Source organism: Anoplolepis gracilipes, chromosome 5 (genome assembly GCF_047496725.1).
Source record: "Anoplolepis gracilipes chromosome 5, ASM4749672v1, whole genome shotgun sequence".
Lineage (NCBI taxonomy): Eukaryota > Metazoa > Arthropoda > Insecta > Hymenoptera > Formicidae > Anoplolepis > Anoplolepis gracilipes.
The window spans coordinates 12907951-12922734 of record NC_132974.1 but is presented as its reverse complement, the minus strand read 5'-3'; the positions used below and the strand labels follow the sequence as shown (position 1 = coordinate 12922734).

Genomic DNA, 14784 nt, shown 5'->3' with positions numbered 1-14784 from the left:
GCGGAGAATAAGGTAAAAAATAATAATCTAACAACGCATTTCGACAGTGACATAAATTCTTTATTACAAAAAATAAATTAATTCACTCTACATGTACAAAAATACAATAACTAATATTAATAATACTTTTCTATATTCTTCTCTATATAGTGATAATATTGATAAATTAATGTTGCCTATTTAAACATACGGTGTACGCGATGTATCGAACAATCTTATCAAAATCTTCACATATAGAGATATACAAAATTTTATTTAATTTATATTATATTCATATAAGTCGATATATAATTGCAATTTTCAATTTAAAGAAGAAAGACGAACGCCGTCGATACTTTGTTCGAGAGCTATCGTTATAGTTACTTAAATATACACATTAAGTGTGTATCACTTATGACTAAAAATAATGTTGATCTTTGTTATTCAGTCCTGCTGCTTAACGCATTAAAAAATCTTTAATACAATTCAGATTTTTCGTTTAGTTACAAGAATTTTTATATGTAAAATCCTATATTGTAAAAATGATATACTTTGTACAATCCTAATAGAGATTATCTGATTATCTTTTCTAGCACAACATGTGTATAAAATGTAAACGAATTCCTAATATTCAAAGATAAACTTTGATAGAGAGATGAGAAAGAATTATATTAGAACAGTACTTTAATTTCCTGCATGGAGTGAAAATTAACGTTTTTCTTAATATTTTAATTTTCCCTCTTTATCACTTCCTTACCCTCTTTATTTCTTACTTTATCTCTCGCTTCTTTTACTTGAAATGGAATATTGATTTAATTAAAATAATTTTTTTTTAAATTATTGTAGACATAATGCTTTCTATATTTTATTTCTTATTTTATAATATTCAATACTTACCTCTTTTTCTTATAATCCTCCCTTTTTCTTTTTTCATTCAAGATCTTTTTCCAACTCGATTATTTTACTTCTGAAATCTTCGTATTCTTCAGTCAGTTTATTACACAGTTTAATCTGCGTTTGCAATTCATTCTTTAATTTTTCCACATCTTTGTGATTCAATTAAATTGTATTTACTCTTTAATGTTTTAATATCATTTTTATGCTTATTTATTAATTGCTCCTTTGTTCTACATACATCTATATACAATTCTTTCACGCGACTTAATTGTATTAAAGATTTTTTAATGCGTTAAGCAACAGGACTGAATAACAAAGATCTACATTATCCTTAGTCTTAAGTGATACACACTTAATGTGTATATTTAAGTAATTATAACGATAGCTCTTGAACGAAGTATCGACGGCGTTCGTCTTTCTTCTTTAAATTGAAAATTGCAATTATATATCGGCTTATAAGAGTAAAATTTCATTTGTGTATACATATTCTTGTGATATTTATTAAATAAAGCTTTTATTAAATTATCCAAAAATGTTCAGAAACTATCAAATTAACTACTTAAGTTAATTTGATAGTTTCTGAACATTTTTGAATAATTTAATAAAAGCTTTATTTAATAAATATAATTATTTAATAAATAACTACTTAAGTTAATTTGATAGTTTCTGAACATTTTTGAATAATTCAATAAAAGCTTTATTTAATAAATATCGCAAGAATATGTACAAATAAAATTTTTATTTTTCCAATGTACAATTGGCGCAAACGCAAAAAGCGTTAAGTCGCGTGAAAGAATTGTATATAGATGTATGTGGAACAAAGGAGCAATTAATAAATGAGCATAAAAATTAAATTAAAACATTAAAGAGTAAATACAATTTAATTGAATCACATCACAAAGATGTGGAAAAATTAGAGAATTAATTGCAAACGCAGATTAAACTGTGTAATAAACTGACTGACGAATACGAAGATTTCAGAAGCAAAATAATCGAGTTGGAAAAAGATCTTGAATATGAAAAAAGAAAAAAAAGAGGATTATAAGAAAAAGATTCGAGACATTCTGAAATAGAACGAGGTAAGTATTGAATATTATAAAATAAGAAATAAAATATAGAAAGCATTATGTCTGCAATAATTTAAAAACAAATTATTTTACATACGACAATTGTACTATTTCCATTTGTGCTTCTTGCTTCACTCTCTCTCTCTACGGCTTTAGCATGTATCTCCAAGTATTCATCAATAACTTTTTTTTCTTGTTGTTCCATAATCTCTTGATATATTTTGTTAAGTTTCTCTTGGTTAACAGCCTCTTCTAATTTGTGTTCTATACTAATTTTTTCATTATGCAACCATTCGTTCTGTTTTCTTACATTATATAAATGATCCGACAGATTCAGTATCCTAACATTTTCTTTCATGGCCTCCTCTGTTAATGCAGGTTTTCTTGATCCAATTCGTTAAAGCGATTAGCAAACCGCTCCGCTTCTAATGCTTCTGCCAATTGCTTTATTCTATCATCCTTCTCCACCATGAGAGCCTCGTGCGCTTTTCGAGCATCTTTCGATTTGTGTTCGAGAGAGAGATGTCTCCTATTAAAAAAAAAGATAAATAATATAACAAACTAAATATATTAATATTATAAATGTGCAAAGTAATATCTAAAAAATAAAATATCACGTTTATTGTGTTAAAAATGTATAATTGTTAGGCATACATATTAATTATTTTCTCTGTGCATTTAAATAAATAAATAAATTATATTGAAAAATAAGCTAAATGAAAGGTATATATTCTGCAATTACAAAAAATAATCAATAATGACTTGACCAAAAATATTATTGTTGCCAGTGTCCATATTGAGCAGCTGTGGCAAATATAATTATAGAGAAAATATATATAGGAAATACGAAAAAAATAGTTTAAATAAAAAGTATGACAATACCTTGACATTTAATTTGTCTGTAAGAACATCTATTTGACTCTGCATGTTTTTCATTTCGACTGCGTGTTTTTCCTGCACCTGTTTCAAAAACTTCGCCAAAACTGTATTTTTTTCTTTCAAAGATTTGTTTTGCATTTGGAGACCGGTCAATTCATTCTTGGCATTATCTACAAAAATTAGTTCAGTCTGATTTTGTATTGTTAAACAGGCAAGATAATAGAGGTCCATTTTGATTATATATGGATTGTTCAATATTATTAATACTGATTATTAATACTAATACTAATATTAATACTAATATTAATATTAATACTAATACTCCGTATTGTTACTTTTGGCACCTTCTAACTGTACAGGTGGGGGGTCAGCGTATTTTCGATAAGTTTATTAATATGTAAAGTGTTTTAAAAAATCTGAAAAAATGTATATACCTTCTTTGAACATTCTAAATAAAGACTAAAATAATAAATTTGAAAAATAATTTACTTAAATATATTATTTTATGATTATTTGTTTTCGAGAAATTGACGTTGTTAGAAAAATCACAGACAAAAATAATCCACCGGTACGGAATAAGGATTAATACTATTAACACTAATATCTTTTGCTTAAGGCTCCAAATAATTATATAGCTTCCTTCATTCTTACCAAGTACATGTTGCGTTCGAGCCCTAGAGATATTAATTCTGTAGCTTTCCGCTTGTAACAGTATCTGCATTTTCTTGGTCATTTGGTTCTTTTCATTCTCTATTTCTAATTGTAACTGTTGGAACTCATCCATCAAAGGGTCGATCTTCCTTAATTTGACATTATCTTTTGACCAGCCGTCCAAATGCGGATGCACCTTGCGATATCCGACCGGTGATTTTGAAAATCCATACGACGTCTCCAGCATCATGTTATCGCTGATGTCGTTGAATCTATTGTTGATGTACGGCGTCTCCGTTTGTCTGTACAAATCGAAATCGGTTTGCACGGTCTCATCGGTTTCGGAATCAGATATCGTTTTGACATTTTTATCATAATTATTCATATTCTCCTCTCGAATATAAACATTAAACTCCTTCTGCAACGCTCCCTGACCTTTGCCAGGTGTATCTAATTCCAGGTCAAAGTTGACTGCTGTATTGGGACAATCACTGTCTCTGATATTATCATCTTGATGCCTTCTATCAACAGAACTATTGTCATCATCATTTTCCAAGTCATCGAATGCTGTTGTCATGAAGCTGGTTGCTTGGAGCTGGAAGGACAATTATAGCAAAATTTACACATGTTTTTATAAAATGTTATTTTTTATCAAAACACATTTTGCAAAAACAGGTGGAAAATAATATATATATATACATATAGATGTAATAATAGCTGATGTACTTACATGTGTCTCCTCTAATACATTTTCGGTCACATTTCGCGATGTCGCAGAAGAAGAATGATTCATTAGTTTGTCTTTTAATTTATATTTATTGCGTGTCACATATATATAGATCGATGAGTATGACATGCGACGACCGAGTTCTTTTGATATTGTCTTCCATATCTCGTCGTACTTTGGTGTAATTGTGCCCTCCGCTGTAACTATCATATCTTTGTATTTCAAAACCTTTTGTATAAGTTCATCACTCTTCATTATCGATGGTCTTCCACGCATTTTTGGATTTTATATGCACAAAACACAGATTCAAAAGACGCAGATGCTCACTGTTCGAGCTTTCGAAACTGACTTTGCTCATTGTCAGTAGTCAGTAGCACATCAGTAATCATAATAATAATATTTTGTCCGAATTCTTGTTCCCGACATGTGTTTTGATATGTAAGACGCCGCGCTCGCAAAGGACAAGTATTCGATAAAGAAGCCACTCGATGTAAATATTCAACGTAAACATTCGGTTCGTTATTTAAAGCAAGAATCATGCGAATTGAACGCATTATTATGAAGAGAAATAAATTATAATAAAATAAATAAATATATATATATATATATATATGTAAATTATAATAAAATAAATAAATATATATATATATATGTAAATTATAATAAAATAATAATATAAAAATATATAAATATATAATATATAAATATAATAAATATAATAACTTATAAATTATAATAAAGATAAAATTTAAAAAATAAAATATATATAGCTTATAAAAAAAAATATATATATATATATATATATATATAATATCTTAATACAAAAGTATTAAGCATTTGAAAAGGGTATGACTATAAATTTTGCGTGCGACAAATGTTTTTTGTAAATATAATATATATAAAATATTGACTTATTATTCTCTTGTAGAATTATAAATAATTGTACAATAAAAATATAACAAAAATAAAAATAAAAAAATAATAAAAATATGCATTTGCATACATATTTGACGTGGACGAACATCGAAGAGTTCGATCCGCGCGATAATCGAGACGGATTAAAGCGATACAAAATGGCGGCTCTCAAGGAAGTTGTGCTGTCACACCGTTTCGTTTTCACGTCACTTTCGCAAAAATGTAAGAATGCCGTTCCCAGTGTGGTCGCAATATCGAGGAAAAACTATTCGACCACCGTAGAAAATGAAGAAAAATATGACGTTATCATCACCGGAGGCGGCATGATCGGCGCGACATTAGCGTGCGCCATAGGTTAGGTTCTATTTGTTATTGTCACCATATTGCTATCGGGATGTCAAAGAGAACAAGTGTTCTGATACTTAAACAAGTTAAAACACTGTTAATTAATAGTCAACGGAATTACAATTGTTTTTAGGCATCTTTCTTAAAACAGTCTGCTCCTTCAAGTCACATGTTTTTGTCAAACTTTCTGTGTCAAAAAAAAAAAAAATACATATTTATTTATTTATTTTAGGAAACAATCGAAGATTGGAAGGCAAAAAAGTCTTGCTACTGGAGGGGAGTGCTAAACAAAAATATACACCGCAGGAGCAATATTCCAATCGAGTTGTCGCTTTGAATCAGCATACTCGTACCTTGTTGTCCAGCTTAGGAGCATGGCAACATATAGAGGCAGTTCGCTATTGTCCAGTACGAACAATGCAGGTAGTGCTTTATGCTATTTTATTTCTTTTTCCATTGTTTTGAATTATTAAATTATTAAGCTTACCAAGTTTATATTAATAGTATAATGAGTTATATTGTTATATATTTTTATATTATTTACATGCTAGATTAATGTGTAACAAGAATTAACATTGTTTTTCTTTATAGTGGTGAGTGTCGCAACAAGTGCAGAGAGCAAATATTTACAATAAATATATCATTAATATGTCACATGTAATTAAAAAGCAATTAGATTATAGGATGTTTTTTTAATAATTGTTATTTTTGTTTATTTTTTTTAGTAACTTCTACTTTTGTTTGTTTATGGTATACAATGCAAGAATCTATTCTGATTTTTCTTGACATTTTGATTATTATGTTTGTGCAATTCTCCATCTGTGCAATTAGTTTTCAATATTGATGACAGTTTTCCTATATAATCTTTTTATCTTATTTTGTTGAAGATAATTAGAAAGATCAATACATTTACAATATATTCTGTTTTGATATAAATAATATTCAGAAGATTTTGCATCACAATTATTGTCTTGACTTTTATTCGCCTGCTTTTTTTCTGTTTATTTTTTAATTGTATATTTAACAGCCATCTATTATTCATTATTATTTTATTGCTCTATTTTACATATTACAAAAAATTAGAAATTCTATAAAATTTAAGTATAATTTTTTTAGGTATGGGACGCATGTTCCAACGCCATGATAACGTTCAACGAGGACCATTTGTCTGAGGAATTGGCATACATAGTTGAAAACGATCTGCTGTTGCACGCAGTCAACAAGCAGCTTTCTCAGAAAGAGAATGTGACTGTGATTCACGAATCTAAGATCACTGATGTAAAACTTCCTAAGACATCGGCCGAATTCGCCTCTGTACAGCTGCAATCAGGAAAACGGTACGCAGCCAGATTACTGGTGAGTAATAATAAACAAGTAGCATTGAATTTTATATGTATAATTTATAACAAATATATGTATCTATATAAATCCTTCTGAAAATACATAATTTATTAGATTTTTCTATTGGATCGCCACTGATTAGGTCATTAAAGTTTGCATCTCAAGATATTTAGATTCATTTTTGAATTACTTGGATCTCTTATCACATTTATTGCATTCTTATCTTTGACTTTAGACTCTGCTCTGACAGATTATCCGATTGTCTCGGTTTGTCGTTTTTCTTCGAACAATTCACGTGCTCAACGAGACAGAATATTTGACAATATTAACGTAAATGCATTGTCAGGTCTAAATCTCGGGCGATTCTCTCCACTTTGTCCGTCAGACTATCCAATCTGGTACTGATGTTATACGAGCATTTCTTCAGCTCAGCCGCGAGTTCGTTCAGCTGCTGCTGATTACTTTCGTTGCTGTACCTTCTGCTGTACCTTCTGCTGAGTCTCGCGTAATTCGGTTCATTCGCGGCGACGTTTCGCGGTGGTGATGTCCCGCCGCGACAAGTCACTCCTCGCGTCTTCCGCTCGCCGATTAGACGATACACCGCCCGGACGAGCTCCCGTGGTAGACGCTTCTCGCGCGGATCATTCGGCCGAATATGCAGGGCGCAGTGATGCGGTGGATGCAGCAACAGCGCGCTCCTCCTGCACACTCGTATTATTTTGCACGCGGGAGCGCAATCCAGCAGCTTAGAGAACAGCATGTTCTCGAGGTGAGAAACCAACTCGGCGCAACGTATCAGTCGATTGAGACCGGCGCATCTGCGTAACTCCTGGATATCTGACACAGCCAAGCCAACCATCAAATTCGTTAGAATCACTGTCACCAAAATGACGAAGCTAAGGAGCATGAGATGCGCCGTGCCAGGATACACAAGCTGCGCCTCTTCGTTGAAGAAAACATCCTCGAATTCCAGCTCGCCGGACATCATAATCACTGTCTTGAGCAGACTGATAAGCGGATTGGCGAAGGACTTGTAGTTTTTATGCAGCACGCTGAAGCCAAGAGAGAAGCCGACTATCAGACAAATGTAGGCCGCGAGAAACTTGAAGAAATTGATAGACACTTGGGTAAACATCTGTACGTAGATGCCGAACATGGGGAAACGACCGACTACAATCATCAGCTCGATCCAGGCCAGCAGAATACCCAAGGCGGCAACGTGATGCTGCCAGTCACGCGCTGGCGGAATTAAGATGATGCCAGATGCCACGATTACGCTCCATTGCAGCCAGTTTTCCCACCGTCTAACGTAATTGCAAATACCATGAGCGAGCTGAAAGATCTCTTTGCTCGCGAGCACGCAGGTGAAACCTAGTACTGGCCAGAGGAGGCCACTGCTCAACTGCTCCATATGCCATAAATACGTCGCGCCGATGAAGCCGGTGAAGAAAGCGACGAAGATCGAATGGAACACGAGACTGAGCAGGAAGAACTTGCGGATACGTAGCCACTTGAGATAGAGAAAACTCTCACATAGCGGATGTTTTAGCATGTGGCCTTGACCGACTTCCACCAAGCAGAGCATTAGATCCGTCTCGCTGCGACCGCCCGGTACTAACGGTCTAAAATCCAGTCGCAGCTCACAGTCTACATCACCTAATTCATGATCGTGCAATGAGATTGCTTGATCAAGACGCGCTACAAATCGCGATAACACATCTGGAGTGCGGCGTATAATGAAGCTAAGAGCGGTGACGCCACCTTTGGTACGCGCCGTCACGTCGGCGCCTTTTGACAACAACATCACCACCGTAGGCGAGCTCTCGTTCAAGGCCGCGATGTGCAGTGGCGTATAACCGAACTTATCCGCTTTGTTGACTGACGCGCCTGCCTTTGGAACAAAGAAAGAATTTTATTAATTCTATTATTACAGTAAAATCATTAATTAAAATTTTTCATTACATTAATGGAATTACTTAACGTTATTTATTAGAAAAAAATTTCTTTAAAATGACGCGATTAATTTCTTTATTATTTTAATTAAAGAAGTAGTTTGTTCAGTGAATAAGAAAATGTTTAATTGATTTACAAACTTGTATTAAAGTCTTGACCAGTTCACAGCCTCTCAGGGCCTTTGCGACTGCAGCGTGCAGAGGAGTGCGTCCTTCATTATCCTCTTCGTTGACCCTCGCGCCGACACTAATTAACACGTCTATCGTCTCTATGGATTGAGAAAGCGCCGCTAGGTGCATTGCCGTCTGACCGCGCGAGTTTCTCGCCTCCCAGCTCGCGCCGGCGTTCAGCAGTAACCTGGTGCATTCCGCGCTGCCCTCCTCGGCCGCCAAGTGTAGAGGTGTCGATCTCGCGACTCCCATTTGCACTCTCACATCCGCGCCGTGATTCAACAACAACTTGGTACAACGGACATTGCCAAGACTAACCGCCACGTGCAAAGGTGTCTCCGTGTAAACCTGCCAAAGAATCAAAATTAATTTACCAAGGATATCTCAAGCTGAAACAAGCCGAAGAAACACGTTACTTTGATGGGAAAATAATTGCTTCTGCGCATAATGACAATTGCAGTTTATCGTTTTAATTTTATTTCAACGATTTCTGATTTGTAGTATTACTTCCCCACTTGTGCTTAAATTATGGTTGTGGTGAAGAAGCACCTGTGGATTATTGGGACAAGCACCTGCTTGCAATAGAGCCTCGACGCAATCCCCGGCGTTGTTCAGCACAGCGTAGTGAAGCGGACTCCTGCCGGACAATCCGGCATCCACATCGGCACCCGACTTGATCAGACATTTGACGGTAGCAACACAACCAGTTGAGGCAGCACAATGCAACGGGGTGCATTTCTTCCCGAGGTCCCACTTATGTGGATCAGCGCCGTGTCTCAGTAGTTCCTCCACGATCTTCACAGACGCGGCACACGCTGCCAGATGTAACGACGTTCTGAGAAGTATTAGCGTGTAGTACATACTTTCTATCAATGATTAAATCTAATCAAAGCGTCTGGTAAATTACGGTTAACTATGATAGGGGAATTAGAGTCATCAAGAAATTCAAGTTAATTTTTTAATGACAATATCTATCACACAAATGATATAAACCTTCCATCGTTGTCGCATGTAGAAACTGACGCGCCTTTGCCCAACAAAGCCTTCGCGATCTCTACATGACCCAACCAGCTAGAAATCAGCAGACACGTGTCCGGCCATCCTGCAAGTAGTTGTGTCGGAGTCGCAGCGGCTGCTGCTCCGTTTTCGCTAGCCAATAGAGCTTTTTGCATAAATCTGCACGCAAAAGATCATTAGAAACATATAAAATGTTAAATTATAAAGAACAAAAATATTAAATTTTAAAATTAAAATTTTATTGTTTTATTATTTAATAGAGTATTTTATTATATACTATATAAATTAGATATTAGATATTATTTTTAGCATATCTATAAAAAAACACATACATAGAAACTATAACAATACATATATATATAACAAGCATAATAAATTCTATTTTTATCTATCTTTATTTCTATGGGACTGATTTTAGTAAACGTATGTACGTGTAAGTGTATATGTATGTATTCGTCAAGTGCGGTCAAGTGTGTTTCAAGTGTTACACGTGTTTTACACCACATCTAAGAACGCCGCGCTCTAAACAACTAGCGAGATCAATATACAAAAGACCCACGTCGTAAATATACTTTTTCTTTTTTGAAGAGGACCGCATAAATGGCGAGAAGACTCGATATCAGAGCGGAGCGATTCGAACTGTTGAGCGAGTTACATCTACGAGATCGAGCGAATCTTCTCTTGTAATTCTATTATAATAGAGATCCTTTCCGTTTACACGTGTGTATATTAATTGAGTGAGGGACAGTTCTATATTTCATTTATTTATTTATTTTATCTTAAATTGCAGATGCAATCTTCACATCCATACCCATTTGCGAACATGCAGCTTGGCAAGGACAGCTTGTGACGCTTGAGGTCCGCATTTTTGTCGAGAGTCAAACATTGAAATTCTTCCAGAACCTTTTGTAGAGCATCACTGTGAAGAACAGGAATCAGAGATAGAGCGGCCTTACCTCCCGGAAGATTCGCTAACGCTATCTCAACTTTCTCCTTGCTCCAGGGTTGTTCGTGCGTCATCGGCGCGGCTCCTATGTAACACGTGACAGATTCCGAGCTGTCCTCGGAGGAAATGCTGCGATCTTCTATCTCGTTCATCCAGATAGCGTCATGTTCTTCCTAAATGCAATATACATCAAGGTGTCGAAGAGTCGAAAGATCATCGATGATCCATTTCTTTCACTGACCTCGTTGTTGACCACGATGGACGGTGTCTTGTTGTTGGCAGTCTCCATCCTCGGCGCCTCTCGCGTCAAACGACTGCCGGAAAGTCTCTTGAAGAAGTTCTTCTTACGGAGAATCGACATAGTCACATGTTTTGGGACTCGTACTCTTTTAATAAAAAAAAGGTATTCAGACCAAATAAATCGACATTGCAATCACATTTCGAGTCGTAGAAAATTTCTTCACTAAATCAGCTCGACATTATCCTCCACGTGTCATTAATGTCGATTTCGCGATAATAAACGGATTCACGGTATGATCTTTTTTTTCAAGTCAAATGTTGACAATACGTAATGACGATTATAAACATCTTGTTAGATCGGTCGTTCGATCAATGTCCTCGATGTCGAATTGATGACTTCCTGCCGCGCGCTGTTGTTCGCTAATACTGAACACTTAGCCGACTGTTCTGGCTCCCTGTATATTCCACAGTATACACGCACATGTGTTTATAAAACGCATGTTATATATTTAGCTTCCATTAATCTTTCGTGTTTCTCTCTCTCTCTCACTCTTCGCGTTCTTTCAGTGGTGAAGATATATAGGAAAGAAGAAAATCCTCGACCGCAAATTCTTTTCCTGCGGAACCCTTGCCGGGAACGATTGTCTTATCATTACATAAATATATAAAGCAGAATGTATTCTCTCGGTTTGTCATATAATAATGACATCATTCGAAACAGTCATACCAGCGCATATCTTTTCTCTTCTATAAAAATTTTTAATTAATCAGAAGGCACGAGAAAACCGGACGAAATGGACATAAGATCATATCTGGCAATATACATATAAATATATCCGAAATTTGGCGACATTGTACATGCGCATATACAATTGTGCCAAATTTCGGATATATTTTTAAGTATGTGGCCAGATATAATTAAAAATAATTACATATTTATAGATAATTATAATATAATTACATAATTTGAGAACAATAAACGGCGAAGACAACTAGCTTATATTCACTTCAATTTGCGAGGAATTATAGAAGAGACAATCTGAAGAATACAAAAATGATGATTTTATATTACTTGTATTTCAATAATAAATGAAATAATTATTAATATTTTATACATTTGAAGACTTATTTTCTATACAACAGTTACACGATTTTTTTCATAGAAAAATTATAAACGGCTCTGAAGAAAATGAAAATAATATTTTTTCCATTATTTTAGTGATATTAATAATAAAATGTTGATAATATTTTAAATGTTTTTTAATAATTTATATAAATAAATTTTTTTAAGATATATCCTAGATAGCAAGACTGATGTAATTTGAGGTCAAAATGACTACTTTTGTTACTTGGGATGTATATTTTGCTATTGAAACATCACATCAGAATGTAATCTGTAGCAATATCCGTAGATTTGTATAAACAGAGTCGCATTTACGTTAACTACGCATATTATTTCCGACATTTCTGCTGAAAATCTGGACCAGATCTGATTCTATTTTTATACAGGCTTGTAAATCTTCAAATACTCGTTTCTTGCTATATGCACCATCTTTACATTACTAAGATAAACTTCCTTATAACGTTGTTTATAATTTTAAAATTTATAAAGTAATTTATTGAGATCATAATGAATTAGAATAAATAAAATATTTCGATATTTTGTTTCAGGTGGGTGCCGATGGCGCTAATTCGATAGTGCGAAAGACGATGGGTGTGCTCTATCCAAACTGGCAGTATAATCAACTAGGCATTGTTGCGACTCTTAAATTGGCTGAGGTAAAATTTTCCTAAAAAATTGCTCATTTGATATCTAACAGCATTTGAATTTCCGGAAATTACAATTACTATTTCGATTTCAGCCTACGGAAAACGTTGTCGCTTGGCAGAGGTTTCTCCCAACTGGACCCATCGCGTTGCTTCCGGTAATTTGTTTTTTTACTTAGTAGAATTTCCCCGAATACGTAATCAGATTGACTGATGATACGTAGTCATGTATATCTTTTAGAAATTATGTCATAAATGCTGGCGATTCGCTGAGAACGAAATTAATTATTAAAATTATTAATTAAACATAATTATATTTAATTATTAGTTATTAAAGAGTCAAAATATCTTATGGCGATGTATTATAGCAAATATAATCGTAACAAGTTCGCTCTCGAGAGAGATAGAGAAATGGCAAAATTGAAAAAAATTACAATCCTTTTCGCGGAAACTATTATAACTAATTATTATCAAGTTTCAGTTTTTACTTTCCTTGAACAATAATATAAAAGTCCAAAAAATAATTTAAACACATTCAAATAAGTAAAATAAAATAATGAAAAGTGAAATCATCTCAATTTGAGTATATTATTTTTCATATTTTTATTAATAAAAATTAATACTTGATTTAACTGCGATAATGATCTTACAATTCTCGAACAGTTGACAGATTCTCTCAGTTCGCTTATATGGTCCGTCACGACCGAGAGAGCGAAAGAACTGCTGAAAGTCTCAGAGGAGGAGTTCGTCGACAGTATAAACGAGGCGTTTTGGCGAATCTATCCGAAGAACGGCGTCGTCGAGAGTGGGATGCACGCGCTTCGCCAACTGCTCGCGAACCTGTCTTTGCAGACCGACGTGTCCAGGCAAGTGCAACCCTCCATAGCGGCGATCGTCGAAGGATCTCGAGCGGCATTTCCCTTAGGTTTCGGCCACGCTGCATCTTATATTCAACCGGGCACAGTGTTGATCGGGTAAGAAGATTTTCAATTTTCCAAGAGTGATAAAAAAGCAACCGAATAAATAAAAAATGTCTGAAGACGCAAATTAAATCTCAAATCATGATAATAAATTTTCCTAAATTTAGCTTCATATCGAAGCTGTACTAAAAGTTCTTGGTAAAGATTTCATCATCGTAATAAGAATTTAATTAATTTAATATCTTTTATTTAACTCATTTCCTATTTGATATTAATATCTCTGTTTAAGGGATGCTGCGCATCGAATCCATCCCCTGGCCGGTCAAGGCGTAAATCTGGGTTTCGGCGACGTGACAGTTTTGACGAAGATCCTCGCCGAGGCAACCGTGAATGGCAGTCATCTCAATGATATGCAATATTTGCGGCAGTATGAAACGCTGAGGCAACGTCACAATGTGCCGATGATGCTCGTTATCGACGCGCTTCATCGACTTTATCGTGGCACAGCAGCTCCCGTTGTTCTAGCTAGAAGCCTGGGCTTACTATTGACGAATGCTATACCGCAAATCAAGGTAACGAGAAGCATTGTTTTGGAATACATTTCTTAAAAAGCAGAAAAATATTATTTTTTGTATTATTGATATTAATCATTGTGATCCTTTTAATTTTAGAAAATGTTGATGGGACAGGCCGCAGGAGGAACAATCCTTAAATATTAACTCGACGAGTACAATGTATATATCATTTTGATATTAATTACTGTAGAGTGATGTAAAAAATATTTTACATAATGTTTATTATTTATAATCGATGTATTATAAATTGTAATTATTATATGAAGATAGCGATATTAAATTGATACTTTTTTTCTATATAACACTCATATAAAAATACATGAAAATCTTTAAAGCTATTGCTACTTCCTACATTACCTATATATATGAAAAATTACACTTTGTAATATACTTTT

The 14784-nt window shown here is 34.2% G+C and overlaps 3 protein-coding genes across 3 annotated transcripts; 1 reads left to right on the top strand and 2 right to left on the bottom strand.

The window, feature by feature from the left end:
* Positions 1-169: 169 nt before the first annotated feature.
* Positions 170-4601, bottom strand: LOC140665628 (uncharacterized). The gene is made up of 4 exons (XM_072891937.1): positions 4204-4601; positions 3474-4068; positions 2826-2992; positions 170-2472 (listed from the first exon to the last, which is right to left on the bottom strand). The coding sequence occupies exons 1-4, from the start codon at positions 4474-4476 to the stop codon at positions 2398-2400; spliced, it is 1110 nt and encodes a 369-aa protein (XP_072748038.1). The 5' UTR covers positions 4477-4601; the 3' UTR covers positions 170-2397.
* A 651-nt stretch (positions 4602-5252) lies between these two features.
* Coq6 (ubiquinone biosynthesis protein COQ6, mitochondrial) lies at positions 5253-14692 on the top strand. Its single transcript, XM_072891936.1, has 8 exons — positions 5253-5469; positions 5693-5883; positions 6577-6816; positions 12799-12906; positions 12990-13052; positions 13558-13868; positions 14104-14386; positions 14486-14692. The coding sequence occupies exons 1-8, from the start codon at positions 5274-5276 to the stop codon at positions 14531-14533; spliced, it is 1440 nt and encodes a 479-aa protein (XP_072748037.1). The 5' UTR covers positions 5253-5273; the 3' UTR covers positions 14534-14692.
* Positions 6849-11973, bottom strand: Pyx (transient receptor potential channel pyrexia). Its single transcript, XM_072891933.1, has 6 exons — positions 11129-11973; positions 10753-11060; positions 9918-10100; positions 9474-9759; positions 8895-9272; positions 6849-8692 (listed from the first exon to the last, which is right to left on the bottom strand). The coding sequence occupies exons 1-6, from the start codon at positions 11246-11248 to the stop codon at positions 7127-7129; spliced, it is 2841 nt and encodes a 946-aa protein (XP_072748034.1). The 5' UTR covers positions 11249-11973; the 3' UTR covers positions 6849-7126.
* Positions 14693-14784: the final 92 nt, after the last annotated feature.